Source organism: Neopsephotus bourkii, unplaced genomic scaffold, assembly GCF_033783945.1.
Source record: "Neopsephotus bourkii isolate Nb327-2 ecotype Australia unplaced genomic scaffold, CSIRO-AGI_Nbou_v1 NB_318, whole genome shotgun sequence".
Taxonomy (NCBI): domain Eukaryota; kingdom Metazoa; phylum Chordata; class Aves; order Psittaciformes; family Psittacidae; genus Neopsephotus; species Neopsephotus bourkii.
Genome location: NW_026900826.1, coordinates 1,059,416 through 1,084,969, shown reverse-complemented (window position 1 = coordinate 1,084,969; position 25,554 = coordinate 1,059,416). Strand labels below are relative to the sequence as shown.

General features: G+C 44.9%; 1 protein-coding gene and 1 non-coding gene across 4 annotated transcripts; one reads left to right on the top strand and one right to left on the bottom strand.

Moving 5' to 3' along the window:
- The first annotated feature begins 4,154 nt into the window (after positions 1–4,154).
- Positions 4,155–4,284, top strand: LOC133209216 (small Cajal body-specific RNA 15). The gene has a single exon (XR_009724637.1). It is a non-coding gene; the product is annotated as a small Cajal body-specific RNA 15 (non-coding RNA).
- A 3,039-nt stretch (positions 4,285–7,323) lies between these two features.
- Positions 7,324–25,092, bottom strand: FSD2 (fibronectin type III and SPRY domain containing 2). Of its 3 annotated transcripts, none has more exons than XM_061347308.1 (13): positions 24,964–25,092; positions 22,195–22,979; positions 22,019–22,114; positions 20,838–21,071; positions 19,536–19,558; positions 18,551–18,672; positions 17,377–17,532; positions 15,811–15,945; positions 14,916–15,069; positions 14,401–14,534; positions 12,364–12,496; positions 9,597–9,773; positions 7,324–7,739 (listed from the first exon to the last, which is right to left on the bottom strand). In XM_061347308.1, the coding sequence occupies exons 2-13, from the start codon at positions 22,936–22,938 to the stop codon at positions 7,487–7,489; spliced, it is 2,361 nt and encodes a 786-aa protein (XP_061203292.1). In that variant the 5' UTR covers positions 22,939–22,979; positions 24,964–25,092; the 3' UTR covers positions 7,324–7,486. The 3 variants fall into 3 exon arrangements, with proteins under 3 accessions (XP_061203292.1, XP_061203291.1, XP_061203293.1); XM_061347307.1 differs by lacking the exon at positions 24,964–25,092 and adding an exon at positions 24,671–24,927; XM_061347309.1 differs by lacking the exons at positions 14,401–14,534; positions 14,916–15,069; positions 15,811–15,945; positions 24,964–25,092 and adding an exon at positions 24,671–24,930.
- Positions 25,093–25,554: the final 462 nt, after the last annotated feature.

Here is a 25,554-nt window from a genome sequence, read left to right as displayed (position 1 = left end):
ACTTTGTCCTGACCTCAGTGAGACCCGCGGGAGTGCTGAATGCCATCGGCGTGTGTGCACGGAGTCCCTGTCCCCGGCAGTGGGTGGTGACAGCTATTTCAGACACTGCTTACCGTAAGTAAGACAGACTGCAATGATAGAGCATGAATGTAAGTGCTAAGGAGCAGGCAAGATGCCCAGCCACCCCACCAACACTGGGCTGGGAACAGCATGCACAACATCAGGCACTGCTTTTGGGGACAGTGCGGGAGAAAGACTCCAACTGCATGAATAGAGAGTTTTCAGGACATCGGGAGAGCACAATGTTCCTCACCATACAACCAAACCCTAGAAGTGAGCAGCCTCGCCCAGCCCCTGAAAATTCATGCTGCCAGCCTCAGTGCAAATATGCTGTCCCCAGTTATGACAGTTCTCTGACAAGTCAGGGTCAGAAAACAGAAAGTTTTAGCTGCTCTGTCATGCCAGGAACAGAAAAAAGAAATCAAAAAGCTTAGTCTTAAAATAAGCTGTTTTAAATAAACAAGTGTTCTTTGAACCACATCAGAGTACATACCTAACAATTTTTGTTAAGTAAATACCAGTGACATGTTTAAGTCTGGTGCAGTATGTACCAGCAAAGTGGTAGTTGTATTGCTTTTGTTGTAACAAGAGTCAACAGTGTTTCTATAAAGTAGTCTGGAAAAAAGGGACTTTTGGGTTGTTTTTCCCACTTGGCATCCCACAGAGAAACATCTGCCCAGCAGCAGCCCCACCTCAGGACTTTCAAATAAAAACCCTTCCCAACGTGTTGATTTGGGTGAGGTTAAACTTCACTTTGATTGGCTTAGCTCAGTTTACAGTCTGCCTCTTGGGTGTTATTTTTTTACCCATGATCCACCCACCTCTTAGATCATTTTGGCTTTCTAAAGGAAAGCTGCCCTGACACTGGTTGCAAATACATGGTCAGATTAGTATAGTCTGTACCTGAAATGCCACGGTGGCATGGCTCAGCCAAGTTCAGGCTTATTCCCACCTCTTCTGATCAGCTGCTCCATGAGCTTGGATTTCCTTCCATTTGATATTAGTGCTGTAAGCACAGAGCCCTGTGCTCAGGCCTGCTCCTCAGAGCTTCCCACATAAGCTGACCCAGTGCCACCAAGATACACTAGCAGTACGCAGAAAGCCACTGAGGGACCAAGGCGGCACCACACAGCCCAGAAGCCAATGGTTGCTTTTCCATGTGCAGCAAAAGGACAAAGGAATACCTATTTATAATTTAAACAGATATTTGTATTTTGGTCTGCCTGTCCTTTGACCTCTCAGCTTATTTACCTCTTTTAAGAGCTAGATACTAACTCAGGGGGTAACGCACAGACAGGAAGGCAAAGCAAGACAACAGGTTGTAACAGTGATGCTGAATTGGAAGTTCTTCACCAGGAACAATGGTCTTCCTTTAGGTCTGGCAGGTTGTGAGCAAGTCAGATCTTAACTGTCCTTTTCTGTATGTCAATACAAGCGATCTCTCTGGGCATGCTCAGAAATTTGGGGCTTAATAAATAATCACTGTAGAAAATGTGCTTCCATGTATGGGAAGCAACATGACTTTCTCTCATGGCTTTTGTGTGGTGCTGGAGAGAAAGAAAGGTCATGATCTGTGGGACCCATGGGGGAAAACTGTCAGTCATGAATCAGGCTTGAGCTATCCCAAAGTCAGGCCATTGAAGCACAGTGAGGTTGTGCAGGCAAAAATGACAGCTAGGCTTTTATCCTATGCCATGGTATCACAGGTTGTCAATACTGTGACTTTTCTCCCTTCTTTAAAGCTTTCATGTCAGAGGAATCAAAGCCCCATGCCTCCCCAAACTGCCTCCAGTTAATAATAGCATGAACAGCAGTTAGCCCAGATTTGAAAGAGGCTTTGACAAGATACTGCTCTTTGATAAGCCATTTCAAGGGTAGGAGGCAAAGTGTTTACTCCGCTTGGAAGAGGAGTCTGCTGAGCAGTTTGCTTTTCTTCTGCTGAGGCCAAGCTGAGCTTTGTTACCTCCAGCACACAGAGCCCGCAGGGGTGTTTAATGACTCCTGCTCTTCACCTCTGGCTATTTCCTTGCCTTAGGAAGCCTTAGGAAGGAAGCCCAGCCGCCTGTCCCTACCTGCGACAGCGCCTCTGTGCTGAGCCTCAGCAACCACCCACTCCCCAGCTCTCCCTTCCAAGGCTGTTTTTCCTGCCTTTGGCTGTCCTGGGAGGCCCTGAGGAGTGAGGAGTGTGGTGAAACCCAAGAGTGCAGCTGGTCCAAGGGAGGGAATATCTGAGCCCTCCTAACCATGAACTGCAGCAGAAAGGGGCAAACGTGCAAATAAGGCTTCAAGTTGGGCTGGCCAGCCTGACTGGTGGGGTGAAATCGTTTCACCTCTAAGATCTGAAATGATTTATTCACAGGATATTCAAGTTTTCCCAAGGCCTAGGCCCGTACTAAAGGTACCAGGTGCTTTACTAGTACTTGGTACTAAAGGTACCACGTGCTTTACTAGTACTTGGTACTAAAGGTACCAGGTGCTTTACTAGTACTTGGTACTAAAGGTACCAGGTGCTTTACTAGTACTTGGTACTAAAGGTACCAGGCGCTTTCCTGGTGGCAGAAACAGCCACACCCCAGGAGTGAAGGCAAGCAGGGCTGCTACTGACTCTTGCTACAAGAAAGCTTTTTAAACTCAATTATAAATGGCAAAGCCATTGTATACTCATTTCATGAAGTGTGTATTGCATAGGCTGTTAAATATATCCAATATATATGACTCTACCTGCACAGGCACAATAAATAGGTTTATTCCTGCATCCGAGCTGAAGCTTTCAGGTCAGCATGGGCATAGGACAGGGCAGGAGGTGCTGGGTGGCCCCGGGTACATCCTGACCATGCGTTTTCCAGCACTTTAGATGGAACATAGGGAATTGGGTTTAAAGGTTGAGAGAAGTGCATGAGTCCAACTGGCTGCAAATAGCGCTGAGCAGAGGCATCCACAGGCTACTTTTGTCCCAGTCTGGGAGATGGGTGCCCACGCAGGTGATTTTGGGAGCTGTGGACCCCAGGGACTGAGCTAACTCGCAGCTTTTTTGTGGCCCTTCCTGCTTCGATATGGTGGCTCCCATTCAGCCATGTCAGAGCTGTGCCCCGAGCAGAGCCCAGAACGGCGTGTCTCACCAGCTCTGGTATCACGATGTCATTATTCACATGCTTAAATCTGCAGGATCGAGCACTTGTTACGGAAGGAGGCAGACAAGAGAAGCACGTATTGCACATGATGGTGGCGTTTGGGAGGGCTGCGGGACGCAACCAGCTATGGCCAGAGCAGCCGCTGCCCAGCCGACAGGCGGGTGCCGTGCGCGGGGACTCGGGCTCGAGTCCGTTACTGCTCTGGCGAACACCCCGTTGCTGACCCAGCCCCTCGGCCGCGCTTCCTGTGCCGTCCCGAGCCAGCTCCCTCCTCATCCGCAGCCCCGGCAACTCCCGCCGGCCCCGTCCGCCTCCACACCCGCCGTTTCCCGGGGACAGGGCTCCCCACTCCGGGTAAAACAAAAGCCACCCGGCCGTCAGGTCGCGTCTATTGCAGCAGCGGAAGAGCCGGCCCCGCCGCACCCGGGCAGGAAGCGGCTCTGGGCGGCCTCTCCCAGCGACACGGGGCGGGGCTCGGCCCGGCGACCTCCGCCCGCAGGAAATGGCGGCAGCACAAGGGGAGCTCTCGTGGCGGTGGCGGCTGCCCGCGGCCCCACGCAGTGCAGCGCTTCCTCCGCTCTGCCCGTGGACAGAGACCGGCGACCGGCGGAGCCCCCCGCGGGACCGCAGCAGCGCCACGTGGTGCCTGGGGGCGGCCTCAGCACTCGCTCCGCTCGCAGGTCACGTAAAGGCGGCCGTGCCGGTGGTAATATGGCCTTGAGCAGGGCCGGGCCAAGCGCGGACACCCGCTCCGGTGGGGAGGAGGCGCGGCTCGGTTTCTGCCCGCGGCTGCCGCGTGTCTGTGGGGCCCTGCAGGATCTGTCGCCATGTGCCTCGGGCGTGGAGCTCCCAGGGCGCAGGTAAGCGCTGCGTGAGGAGGGAATGCCATGGGTTTAGGAAGTAGCTGAAGACCCCGCTCTTGGTCGGTCCCTGAGACTGCCCAGGAGTTCCTTGAGGAGATAGCCGGAGGACTAAGAAAGTGGAGCCAGTGACTTATATTGACTCCACTGATACTATCCTCCTAAATTAAATGGTAGAGGAACAAGGCCTGCCTGTGAGAGAAAGTCAGGGCCTACTTCGTCTACCTACAAGGTTTTAACGGTAACTAGAGGGAGCAGGTTGCAGCTCGGGTATTTCTGTAGAAAATAGTGTGTCTGGTTTGAATTGAACACAATACGCCAAATTTCAGGGCTGTTGGGTTGCCTGTTCTATCTGTGCTGTGACAATGTTTAACCTGCGTGTTTTCGCTCACAGTCCCGTGGGTCCCTTTGTTCCCGGCTCCAGGACTGGTTGAGGAGCGACGCTGGACACGCTGAAGGATTACGGTAACCGGTTTGGAAGCTGTACCCATCTGTTCAGCCCCACGGTTTATGTAAACCCGATAACCCGTGCAGCCTTGCGGAAAGGTTTCGTGTGATGCCCTCCGGTGGCCACAACGTGTATTTTAAACCAAGCGGGAACAGAAACGGATTGGAAAAAGTGATCCTTTTTGCCCACTTAAAAGGAGTTTGAGGGTAAATCCTTCTAAGTCCAAGGGCCTTTGGCAGCCAGCCCTCACAAAGTCCCTGGTTAGCTGATTTGGGCTATCCTGGCCTTGAGCAGTTCCTGCTGCTGTAATCCCTGCAGGGGGTGCATGTACTAGTAAATGCACACAGTGAAAAGCAAGAAGAAGAAAAATACCAACAGGTACCAGGAAAAAGGCATCTTGCAGCACATAACTTGCTGTCAGAGACAAGGACAACTCATTTTTAACTGCTGTTGTGCTTTCACATGATCTACTTCAGCAGTGAGCCAGAGTTCCTGTAGACAGGCCAGAGATGAGAAGTAGTTTAGCTTCAGTAGGAACATCTCCTTTTACTGTTAGGTACAGCTTTCAGGTCTGTGCAGGTGTGGCCTTTACTCAGAAATGGACAACACTTACCCTGTCTGGTGGACTACACAGAAAGTTGAGGTCGATGTGAATGCCCAGCCTGAGTGTACTGGTATGATCAACAGACTTGGTAGTGGAAATGGTGGCTTCCCTGTAAAGGATTTATTTACAATGCAGTGACAGCTGGTTTTAAAAAAATAAGGCTATTCATGCCTTTTCCTTTGTTGTATAAATATTTAAGTGACTGGGGTGGTATTCCTAAGGGAGGAAATGTGTGGGTTACTGCTGACAGGTGAAGCATATATTAAACTGAAACATGTCAACTCATTCCCTTATTGTTTTCAACCTAGTAGCCAATTACTATTTATTTGTTGCTTTTTCAGATAGTCCTGTTCTGCCTTTGCTGTCCCATACCATGGCAGGTGGTGAGCACTGGGCCATGTTCTGCTGAGACAGCTGCTCCATGCTCAGCCTTCAGGCCTGTGTTCTCCAGCAGATTCATCAAGCTGGTAATGTAATGACAGAGCTGTTTGGTACCTGTAGTTCCACTCCCAAGTGTGTCCAAGCACCTCACATTCAGCTCAGAAAATCTGTCCTTGCAGCAGTCCAGCGAGAGAGTTGTGAAGTCCCAGTGGAGGTGGTGGTATTGCTCACAGTAGAACATCTGCTTCCATCAGAATTGTTGGGTTCACCTCTAAATGCTTGTTGGAAGGGTCAGACATCTTCCTACCTCTGCTCTGATACTTGTGTATCTTACTCTTTCAGATACCTGTTTGGTACTTAGTTTTGGGCGGATAAAGGTAAAATGTGTTCCAGTGGGTCAGAGCTGGACTCTGAATCAAGGCATACATTTTTAAGCAAAGAATGAAGCTTTTTCACCACTGCAGTCCCTGGCAGAGGAGCTGTATGCTTCACCTGCTGTTCTCTAGTACAGCCTTGCCACTGTCAGCAGTGCCCACTGCATCAGTGGTGGTTGCTGGTGGAATCACCCGTTTCTGGTAGACACCAGGTGTTGTGACCAAAAGCCAGTGCAGCTGCAGTCTGTGGCCTGCCTTAGAGGGGGTCTGACACTGACCAGAACAACCCTGGAAATCTCTGAATTCTAGTAGACTTAGGAAATGACCCTGTACTTGCCTAGCTCAGCGTCACTAAACCCATCTTTTTTTGAGGCTTGTGAAACAAACGCATAGACCAGAGAAGACAGCACTGATCACTGCATAATGCATGTTCAGCTCCTGGTTTTATGAGGCTATTTGAGGAAGCACAGATGAGCTTATGGCACAGAGCTCTACATCAAATCTCAGTTACCAGGCTGTGTTTATTGGTAGAGACCTTATATATTGTAGAGGCTGCTGCTTGTGCCCAGCCATGCCCTAGAACGGAAACTTGAACCAATGATTTTTGTAATGAATATGCAATAAATCTGTGGAAAAGCTTCTTTGTTAATGACTCTTGATTGAATTCGGGTAATTTTGACATAGATGAATGAGGCTGTTTAGAGCTAGACAAGCCTGTCTGATTGTCTGCTGTCTGGAAGTGAAGCCTAAGCAAGGACATTTCAGCTGTGTGCTGGGCCGGAGCTTCCAGACCCCACGGGACACCCAAAGCTTCAAGGGTGCAGCATTGGGGTGAGAATTCTTCAGCACTGAGGAGGAGAACAGATCTGTGAGTGTGGAGAATACACCCAAGTGGAGGTGAGCATAGGCAGAAAGAACCAGCTAAAAATGATGCTTTAGGTTTCTCTGCAGGGGCAGAGCAGCACTGCAGAAGGCCTCGGTTTTGTGAATGAAGTAGAGGTGTGGGCATTCTGTAAAAATGTCTTTTTATTACTTGAGACCAGTGCTTGTCAAAAAGCCTCCCTGTGCATGGTAGGCACTAACAGTTCACACACAGGGGAGGTGTATTTGGTTATCTTGTGTCACAGACTTCATGTAGCAACAAGACTACTTGATTGTGAATCAGCTTCATGGTTATTTTCAGCTCCGTCTAGCAGCTGTACTGTGATTATGCCTTTTGCTATTTTTGGTTTTCTTTGAATTTTTAGCTCTTCAGCAAACACAAGAGTGGAATTAATGAATGCTCTGGAGGAGGGGGGTTTGCTGGGCATCAGATGAGCACTGGGGGAACCACTGATCCAGCTGCCATTGCTGCATGGTGACAGTGTCCCCTCTGAGAAGGATGATATCCATTTCCAACTGGAGAATTCTGGGATGCTGATGGAATTGTGACCATAATGGTTTTTGACTAAGGTCCTGTCCCAGGAGGGCAGAAATTGTAAGGGCCTGGCAGCTGGTGTGGGTTATGGTCGCTTTCCTCTTTCTTGGGAGATAGCTGGTTTATAGGGAGTGTAATGGAGCAGTTACTGCTTGAAGAGGACATTGCTTGCTGCAGGTTAAATGTAGGTATGGTAGCTGTAGAATGGAGGTTATGGGAGAGCAGTCCGTGGGGGTACTGCAATTCCAGTACGTATCCGTAAGATACCCGGTGTTTCCAAAGCAAAGCAGGGGTGAACGTAATGATGGAAGTCTGTGTTGAATGTGTACAGGTGCTGAGCAATATCTGCGTTGAAAAATGACAGTCTGCAGTTCTCATAGTCCAGCAAGATGCCAATCCTTTTAGGGGGGAGAGTAATTCTGATGTCTGGTGTCATCCCACTGTGTAGGAATTCGTATTTGTGCCTGTAGGCAAGAAATTGAAGTCAAAAAAACCGGAGGGCACCCTGGCTGCTCTCAAAGGCAAGTGCTTTGTGCACATATAGGTGTCTTCAAAGCACGCTTCCTGCCAATTCAGCTTGCCCCAGAACAACACTTGCCTTCTCCTCACCTTGCCCCAGGATAGCTGTAGGCCCTCCCAGCCAGGGACCTGCTGAGACTGCTCAGTCCTGTCCTTCAGGCCCTGCTGTGCTACCCGTGGGTTCCCCTGTGGTACTGAGTCTCTTTCCTGCCAACCTTTCCTGCAGCTGTAAGAAAGTGCAATCCCTTGGTCAGAGGCTGCCTGATGCAGTGGTGTGGCTGGCATCCTCCAGGCTATGGGGCATCATTTGTCAAATCCCACTGTCTAAATGACATTTCCGGCTGCTTTTCCTACAAGACATTCCTCCTCAGCCTGGGCAGTGTTGGTGGGGAAGTTCCAGTATTCGAGTTCATTTACTAGAGGGGGACATCTTTTAATTGTGATTCCTGGACTGTGGGTTATTGGAGGCCAGGAAGATGCAGTTTTGTCATGCAGAGAGCCCTCTTCCCTATGTGGTCTCTGTTCAAGCAATGCTGGGGTCCTTTAACAGTTACTCAAACAATTCTCCCTAGTGTGGCACGCTGCAAACAAGATACGTGATTTCTATGGGAACCATGAGCCTTTCTGTGCAGAAATGGAAAGATTTATTCAGTTGAAGTGGTAAGTTATCTGGTATTTCATAAGGCCCAGCTTCTTCACTGTCTCCTCCACCTACACCATTCAAACCTGAGACTTCCCTGTGAAAATGGGTATGGCAATGACTCAAACTGAGCAATGCCCCAGCTCCCTTTTCTGTCTGAAGTCCATGAAGACCTTCAGAAGAATGAGAGTTTCAATGTCCTTCTTAGCTCAATGTAGCAAGGAAACCAAATAGCCTGCCTGCAGTGTATGTGGGAGTCATTAGCTTTAGTGGGTTTGGTCTCCCTCATTAAGCAGCCTTTGTGGCTGTGTGGGAGGTGAGTGCCCGCACTGCTGTTGACTGCCTATGCAGCAGGCACCTGGGGAGGAGTGTGTGCTCCAGCCAACTGGAGCATCTAAATCTTCCCTGTGTGCCAGCAAGCAGAGGACAGGCAGATTTGGGCTGTGCTGTGTCACCCTTAACCTTTACTGACTATGTGTGCTGGGGCACTCAGGTGGTATCCAAGGGGGCCCAGCAGCACCCTGGCCACTCCTGGCTGAGCAGTAAGCCATTCAGGCAGACAATGGGCAACCCTCAGGGATGCCTGTGGGTGTGACCTGTTTCTTGCTCCTGGATGCCTTGAAGGGTGCCCAAACCTCACAGGGGGAGTCAAAGGACATCATGCTGGTATAAAGGTACCTGGGGAAAAGCCAGCAGGTTCAGCTGGCAGAGGGGAGCTGGCATTTCTGCATGCAGGTATGGCTGCTGGGTGCTTCGACAGGTAGGAGAGTGGATACAACTGGGTTTAGCCAGATAACATAGTTTGATAGGTTATGTGGATGTGTTACTCTCTGTCTTCCCACTGGGGTTTCGGTGACCTAAAACAAGGCCTTTACAGCTCACTTCTGTAATGCAGATTTTATTCAGGTTAGTTCTGGGACTCCCTATTTCAATGTGAGAATGTCATTAAGCAGGAAGATTTGCTGAAAGGTTCCAGTACCCTTCCAACAGCTGTTCACAGTGCCAGTGGTGGAATGTCAGAGGCCTCTCATTAAGTGTTCAATCTGGGCTTTGATATAAAATCTCTGGCTGCCCCCTGCAAGTAGGAGCTCTGCTGCTCTACCTGCAGGTGTACAGCTAGGGGATGTTCCTCTAGGAGAACTGCAGCTTCCATAGCCCTTACCTTGATGGTGTGATAATATGCCTCATGCACCAGGACGAGTTGTTTGCCCCCAGATAACCATGTCTTGGAGTGTTTTCAAAAGCCACGCCGATTCTGTACTCTGTATCTTCCTCAACTTCTACCTCCCAATAATGCTTTCCTGGAAATGGAATCAGACTGCCTAGGATCCCAATGCACCTGTGGGAGACAGACAGCAATGTGGCAGGGACTCTGCGTGCTGAAGACCTGACACACAGCCTGCACGTTTCCTTGTGACACCTGCCCTGTTTTCACCTGTGGGAAGTTTTGTGGTTCGGAAGCAAGAAAGTTGGGCAAAATAACCCCTGCCAAATGCTTCTGAAACACTGTAACTGGAGTTCAGAGAGCAACGTGAATCCTCTAAGACTACACCCCCACTTGTCTCAGGAAAAGTACACAGTGTATTAGCTGTCACTGCTGCATCGCAGGGATAGTAGGTTTCAAAACACACCTTCAGTTTTGAATGAGGGGGTCACACACACACAACCTGTATGTTTCTGTGGTAGGCTATAATGTTGTAAATTACAAAGGCAAAGGATGTTGCTGGCAGACACTGAGCTCATCTACCTCTAGGTAATGCTGAGAAAGAGCTGCACTCAGCTTTTAGAGGGCCTGATGTGTAAGCATAGGCATGCACAGCAAGATAGCTGTACTCTGTGCCACCTCACCAGCAATCCCTTAAAGCAAATGTACAGTTCACTGCAAGTGCACATAGATATCTTGGGAATACCTTAAGGGCTGCTGAAATCAGGACTCAGGCTGTGTTGCTACAGCTTGAGAAGGAAAAGGAATGATGCAAAATGGATGGGTAAACATCTGTGAACAAAACATTACCATAGTAATGAGAACTGCAAAGCCGCGAAGGCAAGCCTGAGTCAGACCATAGGAGCTGCTGTGGTTAGGAAACACATCAGCCTTCTGGAGATCACAAAAACTTCAAAAGGGTTTGCAATATAATTTCCTTGTAGTGTGAGTGTTGGTCCTTTCAGCTTGGGAGCTTTTTCTTCTTTCTTTTTTCACAGTATCTTTGTATAAAAGAGGCTTCTGAAAGTTCACAGTGGCATCAAAAACTCGGCCTCAGAGTTCAAAATGAGATGAGTGCCAGCTCTGGCTGTTTATGTGAAACATAAAAGCACCCTGTGGAAGTGGGATGAAATCCTATTTCGGCTTATCATCATGACTTTAATGAAGAGAATCATCTGCCTCCTGGCTCTTTTCTACCACGTCTTCTAGTAACATTGCTTTTCCACCATGGGACTAAGTTGTGGGTTTGTATCATTCTGTGGTCGCAAATGCCTGTCCTGGTTATATGTTGTGAAACACGTTTCAGCAAGCTAAATCTCATTTCAATGGCAAAGTGCCTAATTCTTTTTTTGAAAGTAAAATCTGCTGGCCCAAATAGTATCAGCTAGATCTTTCAGCAAGAGGTAAGTATTCAGATTTCAGTCCTTTCCATACCATTTGCTTTGGCACTTAAATACCTGTTCAACATCAGCTCAATGTGCCTAACGTGTAAGCAGATTTGTGTGTAGTTGTGGCTGGCTGCATCTGTAATCCTCTTCATGAACTTGCATTAACTTCCAAGTGATGCTTAAGTTTCAAAGAGCAGCTAGACAGAGATTGAGATTTAAACTTAAAGAATCAATGACAGCTGCCAAAAGCCCCATTAGACACTTCCTTGCATTTATTTAAAAAATCCAAACGGATCAACTGTGCTTGGAACTGTAAAAGCCTCTTTCAAAGAGGGTCTGGTGCCCAGAGCACCAGTAGGGTATTTTGCCCACTGTGTAGTATTTGCTGTAGTGAACAAGTTTTACGTAAGATGAATGTTTGGTGATTTCCATTGGACAGAGCTATATAAAACCACATGTGAAAATGACACCAAGGAAAGATGGGCAGAGCCCCCTGCACATGATGTGCAAAGCTCTATCACTGTGGCAGCTTGCAGAGAAGGGGCAGGAGAGAGGGAGCAACAGCCAGCAGAGAGGAGCAGCTCCTTAAGTCTTGGAAGTGTGCAAGTGCTGATCACTGGAATTAAAACAGAGCCTAATAATTATGCTTTTTTTTTTTTTTTTAATCCCACAAGTGCTATATTAAGAGTATCTGAAGTTTGACTGTTTTTTTTATTGTGTATGTAACGTTTTTCTAGAGGTTCTGGGCTCTGTAAAGAATTAAATGAGAAGAAAGCTTTGGAATTTAACAGAGATCGGTGCACACATCGTGCAAAGGGAGATGTTGTAAATTGTATGTATTAGTCACCCTAGAAATTCTCAGAAAAAAGCAGCAAGCCAGATGGAGTTCAGTAATGGTGCCCAGGAGCAATAAACCCAGTGAAACTATGGGGCCTGAAGAAATGGATGCAAGGTTTTACTCTTTGAGGACTCATGGGAAAGCCTGACATTTCAAACTTACCTTAGGAGCCCAACTTGAAATACCTTAAAATAAACCTGATTTTATAAAAGATGACTAATCCATATTTTTAAAGGACAGATAAAGGTGTTTGCAGTAGTCTAAAACTGAAGACAATTATAACCACTTATCCAAAAACCAAGATGGATAAAACACTATACATTATACACACACATATACAGTCTGGAAGTGTGACTTGGTTGGCGTGTGGCTTGAAGGTAAGGAGAGCTGCAATACCAGTAAACCTTTCCAGTGGATTTAAATTCAGTGCAGGGGTGTGTCATAGGTGAAGCAGCCACAAGCCACATGCATTAGTTGCAACTGAAGTTCTTCGGCTTACCTTGTAAAGCTGTTATCATAGATGGGCAGATCACACTCTGGGTTTTCCAGTTCATCGCATGCAATTGTAAATCCATCATCTAGAATCGCCAGCAAAGGGTGGGCTGTGTCCTCATTAAGGCAGAAGTACGTGCCTGCAAGAGAGAATGCATGAGGATAACTCCAGCAACTCTGTTATGGCATTGTGGTTTGCAGCAAGAGTGTGGTGAAATGTCATTGGGGGTCCACAGAAGGATTAACCAGTGTTCTGGAGAGAACCTGTGGCTGACATTGAGAAGACAGAGTTGTCCATTTGGAGTTTTTCAAATAAATGGGTGGTTTACAGCTTAACACTGTTTAGTTGCAGCCTTGTGAAAAGCAGAAAAAGGCCTTAACCTGGTTTGGAACCCAAAGCTGCAGGCATTGCACAGAAAATAGCTATTCAAAGATGAGGGTTTGTCCCTCAAACTGTCCAGTTTCAAGTCATATTCCTCAGAGATTAAGTAATCACTGAAAGCAAAAGGAGCTTAAAGACCTCTCAGTGGCCTCACTCTTCCACAAAAATTCTGGGCACAGTTTGAAGAGAAGGTTCTCTACAAAGGTGCCACATGCAGCATGCCTCATGCTTCAGCACCCCTAACCAGATCAGCCCTCAGAGAGGTGAGTAAGTGACCTAAGACAGCCCAGGATGAAAGTCCTTCTGCCTCTCCCTGTTTGGAGAGCTCACAAAGCAGGTCTGACGCACTGCAGTCTGATGCCCTGCCATGTACGTCACAGCTGGTGTTTGTAGTTGGTGTTTGTGTATCCACCCCAGTACGAATCAAAGGTCATTCCCAGTGTTGGAGGTGAGTGCTTGCAGCAGACAGGTCAATTTGCATTAGTCGTTTGCATAATGTAGACTCAGAGAAGATAAATCTTTCCATGCTAATCCCAAATGAAATCATTATAATCAAACTGCAAGTTACTTCAATGCAAATACAATACAAACAATGACAGGGCAATTACAGCCATGTGCTGCTGAAAACAAACACATGCTGGGCAAGCAGAATTGGCAATTTCAAATATTGATTTGATTTAAGCAGTTGAAAAACACACAAACAATGGTAACACAATGACAGACTTCCTCTCCAGGGATTTAAGAATGACCGTTTCTTTTTCAGTGGTGTCACTGCTGTGTGGCAGGCAGGTTTCTTACTGAAATGTGGCTTTTTGCAGATCAATGGGTGCGCAGCCAGCTTGCTGAAAAAGCACAATTCACAAATTACTGAAGGTAAGGGCAGAAGAGACCCAGGTTAACCACCTGTGAGTGATGTGGGAGGTTTGAGACACCCCAGTGAAGTTGCAGTGGTGAAGGTGAAAATAGGTGTCTACCTATAAGTCATTAAAATAAGCTTTGATTAGATGGTTGGGAGGGGAAAGAGCTTCCAACTTCCCTTTGGGGGGGAAGGTTAAATCTTGCTCGGTGTGGTACTGAGAGCAGAGTTGAAAATGCTACGTCGGTTACTAAAGCAAAGCTTCCAGCTAAAAGCTGGACTACCTTTTTCCTAGTGAATAAAGGGGAACAGCCCTAATAGCTTCTCCAGCCATACTGAAGATGTTAATAGATACAGAGGAAGATTCCGCATATCTAAATGACTCTAGAAAATGCTGACTGTGTCTGCCATGCTTTCCAACAGCAGGATCATGATAAGGTAATCTCTGAAGTAAAACTGCTTTAAAACTTTCTTCACTGGTGGCTCAGTATTTAGCAAGCTGGCAACATCTTTGGGATGTTGGGTTGATGCTGTCTTTTAAAATGTTTAGAATTCAGTATCATTTAAAATGTTTAGAATTTCAAGTATCAAGTATACTGGACAGAAATAATTTTAAATTACAGAGCTAAAGCAATGCGCTTATTGTTACAAAAAGAGGGATTTTTGCTTCCTAAAAGTTTATCAGATATGTAGTTAGATGTAAGACATTAGGACCTGATCCAGAGGCCACTGAAGCCAGCAGGAATCTTTGTGTTGGTAACAGATGCTACAACAGGCTGCTGGAGTTGTCCTGCACTGTACAGTACCTGTGGTATGTATCAGGACAGGGTCACTTCTTTCACTGGAACCACCCACGTTTAGGGCTCTAACATAGATGTGATAGCTTTGTGTTGGCTGGAGGTGAATTAGGACTTCGCAGTTAGGAATCCCCACAATTGATCTACAGAAAATAAATCCATGGAAAATGAGAGGGTAGAGAACAAAGTTCAGCCTTTGTGGTTATTTTTCTGAACAACAAAGAAAAAATTACATGATCGGCTTCTCTTGTAACCCATCAACAACACTTTACCTTGTACAGTTGTCAGCATTGGGAGAATCAGACAGTCTGTGACAGACTGTGCAGGTTTTTACATTTGCTTCTGCCCTTTTCCCATTCCCCGTACAGTAATTTACATTTACACAATTAGTTTTATTAAGAGGAATGTTTGTAAAGGTAGATTCATCAAAGGATCGTGCATCCTTTCTTAATGCTATCTGATGCCACCTGACTTGAAATGGTTTAATCTCTCCAGGTCATTGACTAGATAGAATAGCGACTCACTCAGTAATAGTATCACCGTTTTCCTCATCTGCCAGCTTGGACAACTCAACTGTGTAGGAATCAACAGGGTTAATATCTCCAGATTCCCAGCATACCAGTGCTGCGTTTTCACAACTTCTAATCTTGTTACTCTTTATGGTAGGTGGTGAAGGAGCTAAAAAGTAGTCAAAAGAACAATTCTAAACTGTTGCTTGAAGATGTTTGCAACAAACATGCTTTGACAACTTAAAAGATAGAAAAAAGTTGTGAACTCATAGTAACTAATACAGTTAGAAACCTGTTTCTCCAATGGACAATAAACAGCAGGCAGGGCAATAACAGTACTATTTAAAGAGTTAATTTGGACTATAGAGGTCCCAAAGAGAATTAATTAAGAGAAGTAACATAGATCAAGCCTGATTACAGAATCATTATCTTTCTACGATTGCTTTTATCTCTGTCATAAGCGTGCCTCTCTTCTCCAAGATGTCAAAGACATCTGGAATGGGTCCTTGAAGGTCTCACTATGACCTCTCTATGTCAGGATTTCACAAAATGTGCTTGACTGAACTGCAGTTACAAAGGGCAGCATAGCAGGTGAATCCACAAAATACCTACAGGCCAAGAAAAGGAGAGCTGGCATTCACCTGGCAGAACTGGGAGACTTCAGCCATATTTCCAGCTCTTCTACATGCTTGTATTTAAATAAGTTATTTTGTGCTTCTGTTTCTTCTATTCTAAAACAGGGAAAATAAGCCTGATAGGCTCTAAAATAAAAGTAGGAAATTCCCATGCAGTCAATAGACTTGCATCAGAAGAAACAAAGTGCTGAGAAAGAATTACTGGCATAAAATTCAGAGATGACTGTGAATTTCACTATGAAGGTTGCATAACTGTATGAATGAAGTATTTTTACCTGTTACATAAACTGTTCTTTCACTTGGTGGACTGATACCAGAGGCATTTAAAGCACTGACCCAAAATTCATACTGTGTATTTGGCAGCAGGTTAGTAATGGTGCAGTATGTTTCTTTGACTTTCAGAGTATGCTCTGAAATGATAAAAACACCACATTTACAGTGCTTTTACAGAGTTACCCATTCCTTCCCAAAGCTGCCTCAAATAATGGAGTTGAGGTGCATTGTTTTGTCTGCTGAGTTCAAGAAAGCTCCTTGTGTTCCATACCCTTCGATTAGCTGTCAGGCTGCTTCACCATGCCTTCCCCTAAGGAGACATAAATCAGATAACACAGCAGCTTCTGAAGGAGCCACATCATTCAGAGAGGAAAAACCCAAGAAAACCCAGAAAGAAAGGTCACCCACCTGGCACTGGATCTTCTTCTAAAAAGACCCTGCATGTTCCTACTGCAGGGATGCTGTCTGGTCTGCTCTGCTCTGCTCTGCTCTGGTCAGCTCAGCTCAGCTCAGCTCAGCTCATCCCATACCAGCAGCAGGACAAGAGCTGAAATTATTTCACCACTAATCTCTCATTCTTCATCATAAATTTGAACAGGTTCTGCTTTTCACAGAATCATTAGGAAGGGACCTCTGGAGATCATCCAGTCACACCCCCCTGCCAAGGCAGGGCCACCCAGAGCAGGTTACACAGGAACACATCCAGGTGGGGTTTGAATATCTCCAGAGAGGGAGGCTCCATGAACCCCTGGGCAGCCTGTTCCAGTGCTCTGCCGCCCTCAACATAAAGAAGTTCTTCCTTATGTTTAGATGACATTTCTTGTGTTTTAGTTTATGCTCCTCATTGCTCCTTATCCTGTCACTGGTCACCACTGAAGAGTCTAGCACCATCTTCTTGGCACCCAGCTTTGAGACATTTATATGCATTAATGAGATTTTCTTTCTGAACTGGCCATCTGGCACTCAGCTGGCTTCCACTTTTGCTGAAGTGACTGGGTGCTTTCAGTCTACAAGATTATTATTAGCAAAGGCGTTTTTGTCACAACAAAAAGTGGGGCATTTTAGGATGGTCTGTGGTTCTTTTTCTCTGTGTGTGGGTGATGGGGAGTTACAGCCTATTATTAGCACTGAGATAAACTGTAGAATGACTGTGGGGGTTTCAGTGACATGCTGATAATGTGATGATTTGCTCTCTAAAAATACTGTGCTTTGCAGTGGATGCAGCACATATGTGTCTAACACACTGCCCACCCTCCAGGAAAGGAAATACTACTGTTGAGACTGGCTCTACCCACTGTCCCCTTCCCCCTCTTGTTATTCCAGCTACTGCCCCATTGTGTCTTTGTTCCTGTGCTGGGTCCTGCTGCAGCTGGCAGCATGGCAAACCTGGCAGGGGAAGAGTGATAGAGCCAGAAGGAGGAAACATGCTGGCAGGTATGACAGGTTTGGTGTTGGAGAGGGTGAACAGAAAGTGTACCGGTTGCCACAGCAAGTCCAGAGGCACTTTGGAAGCATCTGGTTTTGCCAGTGGAGAGCTGAGATGTCCCTTTGGGTCCAGGCCTCCTTACCTGGTTGTTCATCACTGCACCTCTCATTGTTCACCATTTTATAGCACAGTTGATAGCACTCGACAGTGTCATCTGAGAAGAGGCTCCAGCAAACTCTCAGTGAGGTGCCAGTTGCTGCACTGGGAGCCTGGGGATTGATCACAGGGGCACAAGGAGCTGCAGAGGGGAAAACAGGACAGGTTTTGAATGTATAAGCATGATCTGTTCACAGGCAAACACCTCTCCTCTCACAAAGCTGTTTGCACAAAGCCTAGGCATTGAATAGGGTCATATTGCTCCCACATGGAGAAAAGTGAGGAGCTGACCCTGTAAATACTTGTAGGTAATAATCAGGTCACTGGTGTATGAATTAGTCTTGTTTCAAATCAAAACAATTAAATACATAAGCCTCAGCCAAATCCTTCTCTTGACCTCCCCTGCCTCTGAATACTGCTGTATGCTGCAGAGCAACATCTGATGTGCACAGCACTGCTGTGTACCAGCCCAGGGGCTGAGGAGCCTGTGGAGGAAAGATGAGGGAAAAGCTGTATAATAAGGGGTCATCAGCACAAGCAACAAAGCAGCAAATGCTATTTTACTTTAAGAAAACACAATGGAAGGGCATAAAAGTTGCATATTGTTGTTTCTGACCAGTTGTGGTGTGCTGTAAAAGATCTAAAATCTTTTGTAATTTTATTTTTTAGTTATTAGAAATATGTTTGGATTTTGCTCTGTTTCCTGTGGATAATAGGAAAAATGTTTGCTAAATAGCAGAGGAACAAGCCACTGAAATCTGGTTATCTAGAGAAGCTGTGCAGGTTATTTAAAGCAGTCTGGTGTCCTATACTTTATTCAAGCAACTACAAGACAAGTTATCAGCAACAAAGCATGCCTCAACAGTCCTCAACAGAAGGGGTAGTCTTTGTGAGTCTTCTAGGAAATCATTCAGCAAAAGCAGGGAAGGCCAAACTTGGCAGTTTTGGTAATTTTATATTGAAAATAAACTGGGGGGAGTGGGGAATCCAAAAATAGATTCCAGTGTCTCTCTCTATATAAATAAACAAATCTGGAGGGAAAAACAGATGCTAATTCAGCTTTTGCAGTTCTCTTTTCAAATAAGTAATGGAATTGTGTTTAATACATATTCTTAATTAAATGTAAATAGGTGTGAAATAATGATCAGCTGGAAGAGTACCTGGAATAATATTAATGGAGTTCATTAGTTGCTCAACTTCAGAGAAATCTATGACCCGCTCTTCAAAGTCTGGCACTGTTGAAAGCTCTAAATCCACTTCTTTTTTTAAGAATTCTTCCAGCCTGCAATTGTAAGGGAAAAAAATATGTCTAATATGTATGGTTGGAGATACCCTTCTATGATACCTATTGGTAAGAGGAGACAGCAAACTCTAAATTAACTATTTCCTTAAAATCATGTTGTCATAGTTGTACAAAGCTCAGTCTCCCATGGCCTTTGTGCTTCCACCAAGCAAGTGAGACTTCCCCAGCACCCCTCTACGGGAAGCAAGTCATTAGCTCCATGACTTTCATTATTTTGAATTTACAACACCATTATTAATTCAGGATCTCTCAATTCGAGGTGCTGTAAATTTGAAACAAAGGGCTATCTTTTCTCTGTTTTCATAAATGATGAAAGTCAATTTAAATGTATATTTCTTCACTTGATTTAGTGTGCTTAAGACTTCTTCCAATTGCTCTAAGATCTTTCAGTATCTTTTGAGCTCCCACAGCTTGACTTTCTATCCCTCTATATTAATGCATAAATAAGCCTGTTACTAATCTATTTAGGGAGCTCAGTTTTAGTCAGATTTGTATCCAGAGCATTTCTTTCAAGATCTTTAGCAATTGCAGCCACTGAAATTAGTTCCTCATGACTAAGCTAAAAACAGTGATTTATTCATGCCCTTACTCTCTTTTTGGGTTTTGTTTTTTGTTGGTTTTTTTTTTTTTCAAATTAGCTTGAAACTATTTTTGAGTGTTAAGCTTCTTAAAGCAACTTTTCCTGCTGCAGTTTAAACCAGAAATACTAAAGATTTCAATAGCTCCAGTAGCTTAAGTAACATTTGTGTGCCTGAACAGAGTCCAGAACATGCAAGTGTCTCCAATAACAGGTCCCATTAGCAGGAAGAAATGTGACATAAAATCCCAGACTGTGATACTACCTGTCAACCATGGTTATTGCTGCCTGTAGAAAAAAAGAGAGAAAATATGTTAAAGATAGAAAAGATACATTTCTTGCATTAGTCCAGAGTCAGACTACATCATGCTGTTGATCTGTCTTACATGAATTGTCCCAAATGCTGCCCTCAGAGTGAATGAACTGGCTCTCACCCAGCCCTGAGAACAAAGCTGTGCCTAATTGTCCATTCCCATGGACAGATCTTGGCTGAATTTACAGTAAGATAACATGCAGTATCAGGCAGTGCCCAGTGTCTACCCATCTGAGCTGTATCCTTCCTCAGTTGTCCAAAGTGTCAACAGACCCTTCACAAACAAAACCAACAGCTGGGGAAAAGAGTTTAGTTAAGTTATCTGCATCTGAGCAGTGACTGTTATTGGAAGATAGATGTATCATCCCTGGAGAAACCTAAGCATCTGAGGGCTCATGACCAAGAACTATTCACTTCTTGGGGAGTAATGGTTCCTAGGGGTGATGTTAAACTGTTTATGAGCTAAGGAGAAAATAAGGAGAAAAGGTTATTCCAAAGATGCAGAGGAATGGGAAAAGTCAGCTCCTATGAAGAGCTCAGCAGGATGGAGTGACACAGCAAACTGATCTGCTAGAGCAGACTGGAGGTGGTAGAAGACTGGTTTTACTGTCTGGTTCAGGAGTTATTGTGGCTGTGCTACAGAAAAACTCCCACCCACCTGAGTCACAGGACAGCTCACATTAGAGCAATCACTCATCAGCAGTGAAAATTCTTCTATTTTTTTCCCCCAATTATTTTTCTACCTGCTAAAGGAAAATAACTTCTTGAACCTCCTCAACAGTGAGATTCACCCATCACTTTGCAGGAGCTCCTTATGTGTTTAGTTCGAAGCCTCCTGTTCAACTGAGCTTTCCAACAAAATGAGCAAGAAACATCTTTTAAAGTGGTTGCATCAGCCTGCCTGCTGTGAGCCTAGAATAGAGCAAGAGAGCAAAGCCTGCAGGAGGCAATGAACACTAAATGCCTCCAGAGTATCCTGAGATAAGCTTTTTAGTGAGATATCTTATCTCTGAACCCCAGTGAAGCTCACAAATCATTGAGCATCCACATTACAAACTTCTGCCGCTGCTTCTGCATTTTGGTCCCATTGTGTTGCCCCACTAAGTCAATGCCATCATACCAAGCACCTGGAGAAATGACAGCACCATGGATCAGGCACCCCAAATGCCCTTTAGCAATAAAGCCACTTGTGGCTTTGCAGCTGCTCTAGCAAAGAGCAATTAGCAATTAGCCTTGCCAGTTGAAGTTCATTACCTTCATAAAATTGGCTTTGTTGTTTTCCAGGTAAAGCTCCTGGGTTGTGTCTGTCAGCTCCTTGCAGGTGTCAAGATGTTCCCCACAGCTGACCAGCTGCCCATATAATGCTTCCAGCTTCTGCCTCTTTTCTTCCCCCAGTGCTTCCAACTGTTCTTCATACTTCTGAGCAAGCACTTGCACTGCATCATTGTAATGCACCTCAAAGTTCTCCTCCTGCCTCCCAAAGTTTTCCTGAAAGGCATTTGGGGGTTTGTTCATTGGTGTCAGGCCTGAGAAAAAATTTACTGCCAAAAATCCTCCTTGTCAGGAAGGTAATGCCAGTGCACAGAAGCTGTAATTTGACTGATTTACATTTTTAGGGGTTTATTCTAGTCATTCACCCCCCACTGAGGCACAAGAGGGTGTTGGATTTGGTTCCAAGCATAACAGCATCAGAAATGATAATTAAAAAAATGATACAAGGCAACTTGTAAGCTCAAGGGAGCACAACCATGGATATACCCTTGCCATATTTCCCAAGTATTTCCACCAACACAGTCAAGCACATCCTTCCATGAGATATCCGCAGATTCTCACTGGGGGAGTTGAGCAGCTAATAGTGCTGGAGAAAGCATTAGGAAGAAAGATTTAAGGAGCAGGCAAAGCTTTATTGCCAGCAGCTGCCTACTGCTCAGACACCAATGTCCTGTGCCACATGTAGCAGAAAAAAGACAGTAGGTGCCTTGAGTTACTGCTTGTTTGACTTGCTTCCAGCTGGGACCCTTCCCCTGGTACCAAGTTTACATCAATGGAGCAGGAGCACAACCCCTGACATGTAGATCAGTGCAGGTGCTCCAAGGGTTTGCCTATACCTGGCATCTGTAAATGAAACTAAGTGAATGCAAGGGGTAGGCTGTGGATGGACTATCTGAATCACAGGTCCTTGGCCACTTAAAACTAGGTTAACCTGAGCAGGAGTCCCTTTATTTCTGAATGCAAGTGTCTGTGCAAATGCTATGTATGGTTTCACCAGCCCAGTTAAAAAAAATCATTAGGATGAATTTTCATAAGTACCTCAGTCTAGGCAAACCCCAAGGTAACTCTGTGCTCTGTTAACTACTCACCTCATTAACAACACTATGACTGTCAAAACGTTTTTAAACCCAGTACCACTGTTAGCTTGAGAAAATAAGACTTACCTCTACAGTGATGAAGATTTCCTCCAAGTGACTGGCAAAGTTTTCCATCTGAGCAATCTGCTCTTCCAACTTGCACATGTTTTTATGAATCTCCTCCTACCAAAACACCCAGTGTGGTTCTTAGTATGTCTGAACTCTGTTATAGAGGCACTGCAGTACACTTGTATTACTCTTACCTTTTCGCTTTCCATGGCATTGGGGAGCTTAATCACCTCATGATCCTTGTGCTCACCAAACAGTTTGTCAAAAGCTCGGATTGGTATCTTGCAGGTAGAACAAAAAACATCCCCTGATTCCTCCTCCTCACTGACAGCCTGACTGTTCCACTCATCTGAAATGCCACTGCTGCTAAGCCCCTCTCCGGACCGTATGGGACTCTCAGCATCATCTTCTGCTCTGGCTTTGCTCTCATCTTCATCTTGAGAAGCCTCACCAGGAAGTCCCCATTGCTTTGTGCTTAGACTTTGATCTTTCACTGAAGAGCTGCTTTTTGATGCATTATACACAGAGCCTTGTGATCTTGCTTTTTCTGTGTGAGCAGATGGCCATCTGCTCTTCGCCATCTCCGGATGTCCCCCAAGAAGCTCAAGCTCTTTTTCTCTGTCCTCATCAAGTCCATACATCTTAGCCAATTCTGCAACCTCCTTTTCCAAGTCATATCCAGCTTCTTGCGAGTGCTGAATTTTTTCACTACTCAGTGCAGATTCCCTTCTTGTATCCCCCAGAGATCTTTCTCCTTGAGCAGATAACTCTTCAGGAAAGATATCAAACCTCTCCTTTGAGCCATACAGATCCATGTGATAAAATATCAAGCCTCCAGCCTCAATCTCACTAGACTCTGGGACTGCTGGGGCTGCTGAACGACCAGTCAACTGGTCACTAGTTTCATACTCTCTTCTGCTGCCAGATCTGGATGACATTGGTATCCTCAGTGAGGCTTGTGAGATGACAAGTCTCAGTTCTGTAAAAGATAAGAAAGATCCTTAGCTACATACTCAGATATCAAGCATGAGATTTTCTTGTTTAAAAATATAGGATGGAGTAAGTTTGGTGAGGACTACTCAGGGCCTGGAGGTAAACATGGGAAAGTCCAAAGCCAGCAGCTTTATGTACTAAGTGAAGCTTCTGAACGGAAGCTACAGGTAGCTTGTTTTTTCTCACCTCCATGCAAAGCAAAGCAGAGAGCTTTCTCTAGCATGCATCCTGTGTTTTCTGAGTGGCTCATCTGTGACCCTGATGTCTGATTTCCAAAGTGTGGGGTACTCTTGTTCTTGGCTCAACAGTGAAATTGTGCTTCAAGCACATTTAGCGCTGTTCTGTACAATTGGAGATGGCCTGGTTTGAAGTCTGCCCACCCTTCAGATGCTCTCAAGTCCTTTTTCTGAACCATTAGTTAGGCAATACTGCAGGATATCCTCTCTTGTGACCACTGATGCCACATAACACACTAGGAAATGTACTGAAAAATCCTGTTCTGAATTTTTCAAGTTGCCATTCTTGATATTGAAACCTGAGGTTTCTTTTAACATTACTATCAGTGCAGGTATTGGGTCCTTTCTATAAAACAAGGAACAGACTGCCCTTTGGGGGTTCTCAGGTGCTGTGAAAATACATGTTTTAACATAAATGAAGCTCAGAAAAAAGATCAATGATAATCTCCATGATAAAGCATACAGTAACATGGAAGCAAGGTGAGTCACTGACCCCTGAACTGAGAGAAGTCTATTCTGACCTGGAGCTTGCACACTTTGTCCATTCTGTGCAATGTGGGAGGTATGAAAAGCACATGGATGCAAAATGCAAAGGTATATGATAAAGTAGATGCACATGCATGAACCTTAAAGATGCAAGGCAATTTTAATGCTGACTCCCCAACCCCACTCTTTCCACCCAGCCTCTATTAACAACAGCACATGAAATAAAATGAGTACAGAGGCAGTTCTCAGTCAGAGCTGTGAAGTCCCTGCAGCCCTCCACTGTCCACCAGCACAAACAAAATCATACCACAAAACTAGTCAGGTCAATTTCATCAGCAGCTTACTACTACAGGCAAAAGAGTTCATGGAAAGATTTCAGCTGAATATTAATCTATGTCTAGTTACATCTAGTCTTAGTTAAGTGAAGTATATGAAAGCTTTAAAACCACTTTCTCACAAAAAAAAATAATCCAAAAGGTCAGCCAGAAATCAAGGTTATCAGAGCTTCTGCAGAAGCTTTTACATAAGCTTTGCTTTCAAACTACCTTTTATGGTCTTTGTAGTTCTGAGTACTTGCTATCAAAACAATGTCATCAGTATGTTACCACTATTCCTGATTACTTAGCTAGGATTACTTAGCTAACAAAGTTAATACAGTCAATTAATTATTAGAAAGCAACTTCTCAAACTGGTGAAAAATGCTAAGAAACTTCCCACTCTCTGGTTTCATACCAATGGCTGAAAACCATCCAGTGTACCGATCAGTAAGAAAACACACAGAGAAGTCCTCCGTTTATCTTCTAGCACTGCAGACATGGGTGTGGATTCTACAGCTAGCAATATCTTACTATAGACAAAAACAGTGAAGTTAAGCAGAAATAGTATTTATGCTAGAGGCATAAATAAATCATGCAAATTCTAATATATTATACAGAGAAAAGGTCTTGACACATACCAGGAAATGTTCTCTGGCCCCCGTGAAAACTTTTTTCTCCATGATTATAACAATAAGGCTTGCTTTAGAAGCTACTACTAACTAGAGAAGTGAATTAACAAATATTTTCCCACTAAAATGAAATGAAATTACATAAATTAAAATTAGCATAATTAAGCTCCTCTGGAACCCTGCTGCCTAAATAAGATTTTCAGATGATTGCTCAGTTTACAGGCACAGATACAATTACAGTGAAGAATGTTCAAGTCAGTAACCAGCAGTTATCAAAAATATATAACAAAGAATGTTACTACCTAAAAACTTGCCTTCTATTTTAAGACATCATAAATTCTTCTGATAGCTCAGATGGCATCAAACTTCACATTTATTTCCCCTAGTAAAAATTAATTCACACGAAATCAATTCGCTGCCACTTTCATATGACTGCAGTTGGAAAACATTGCTGTAACCCTAGACCGCCTCTTTGCTCAGATAGGGACATGCCAGCAATGAGCAATGGAACAAATATAGATGTGCCCCAGCTGTCCTTAAGCAGCGTGCTACTTGAGTGTCAGCAGGATGAATGTCATACACTGAGAAAAGGCTCCGAACATTGATTCCTGGACCTGAAGTACTTGGAACAATTATAGAGAGCTCTTGCTAAGGCCAGAGCACCCTCTCACTTTCTGAGATGGTATTAATAAACCCTGCAGAGTGCAGTCATTGACTTTAGGTGTGGTTTCCAAAGCTGTAGTGTTATGCAGAGTGTTGTGTGTGGGATACATGAAACATGCTTCCTGCACAAACTGACTTAAATGGCTGGATGCACACCTACTGCACTGCTGCACAATTAAATGGAAATACCTGTTCTGTTCTTTGCAAATGATTGATGGAAAAGTTATTTT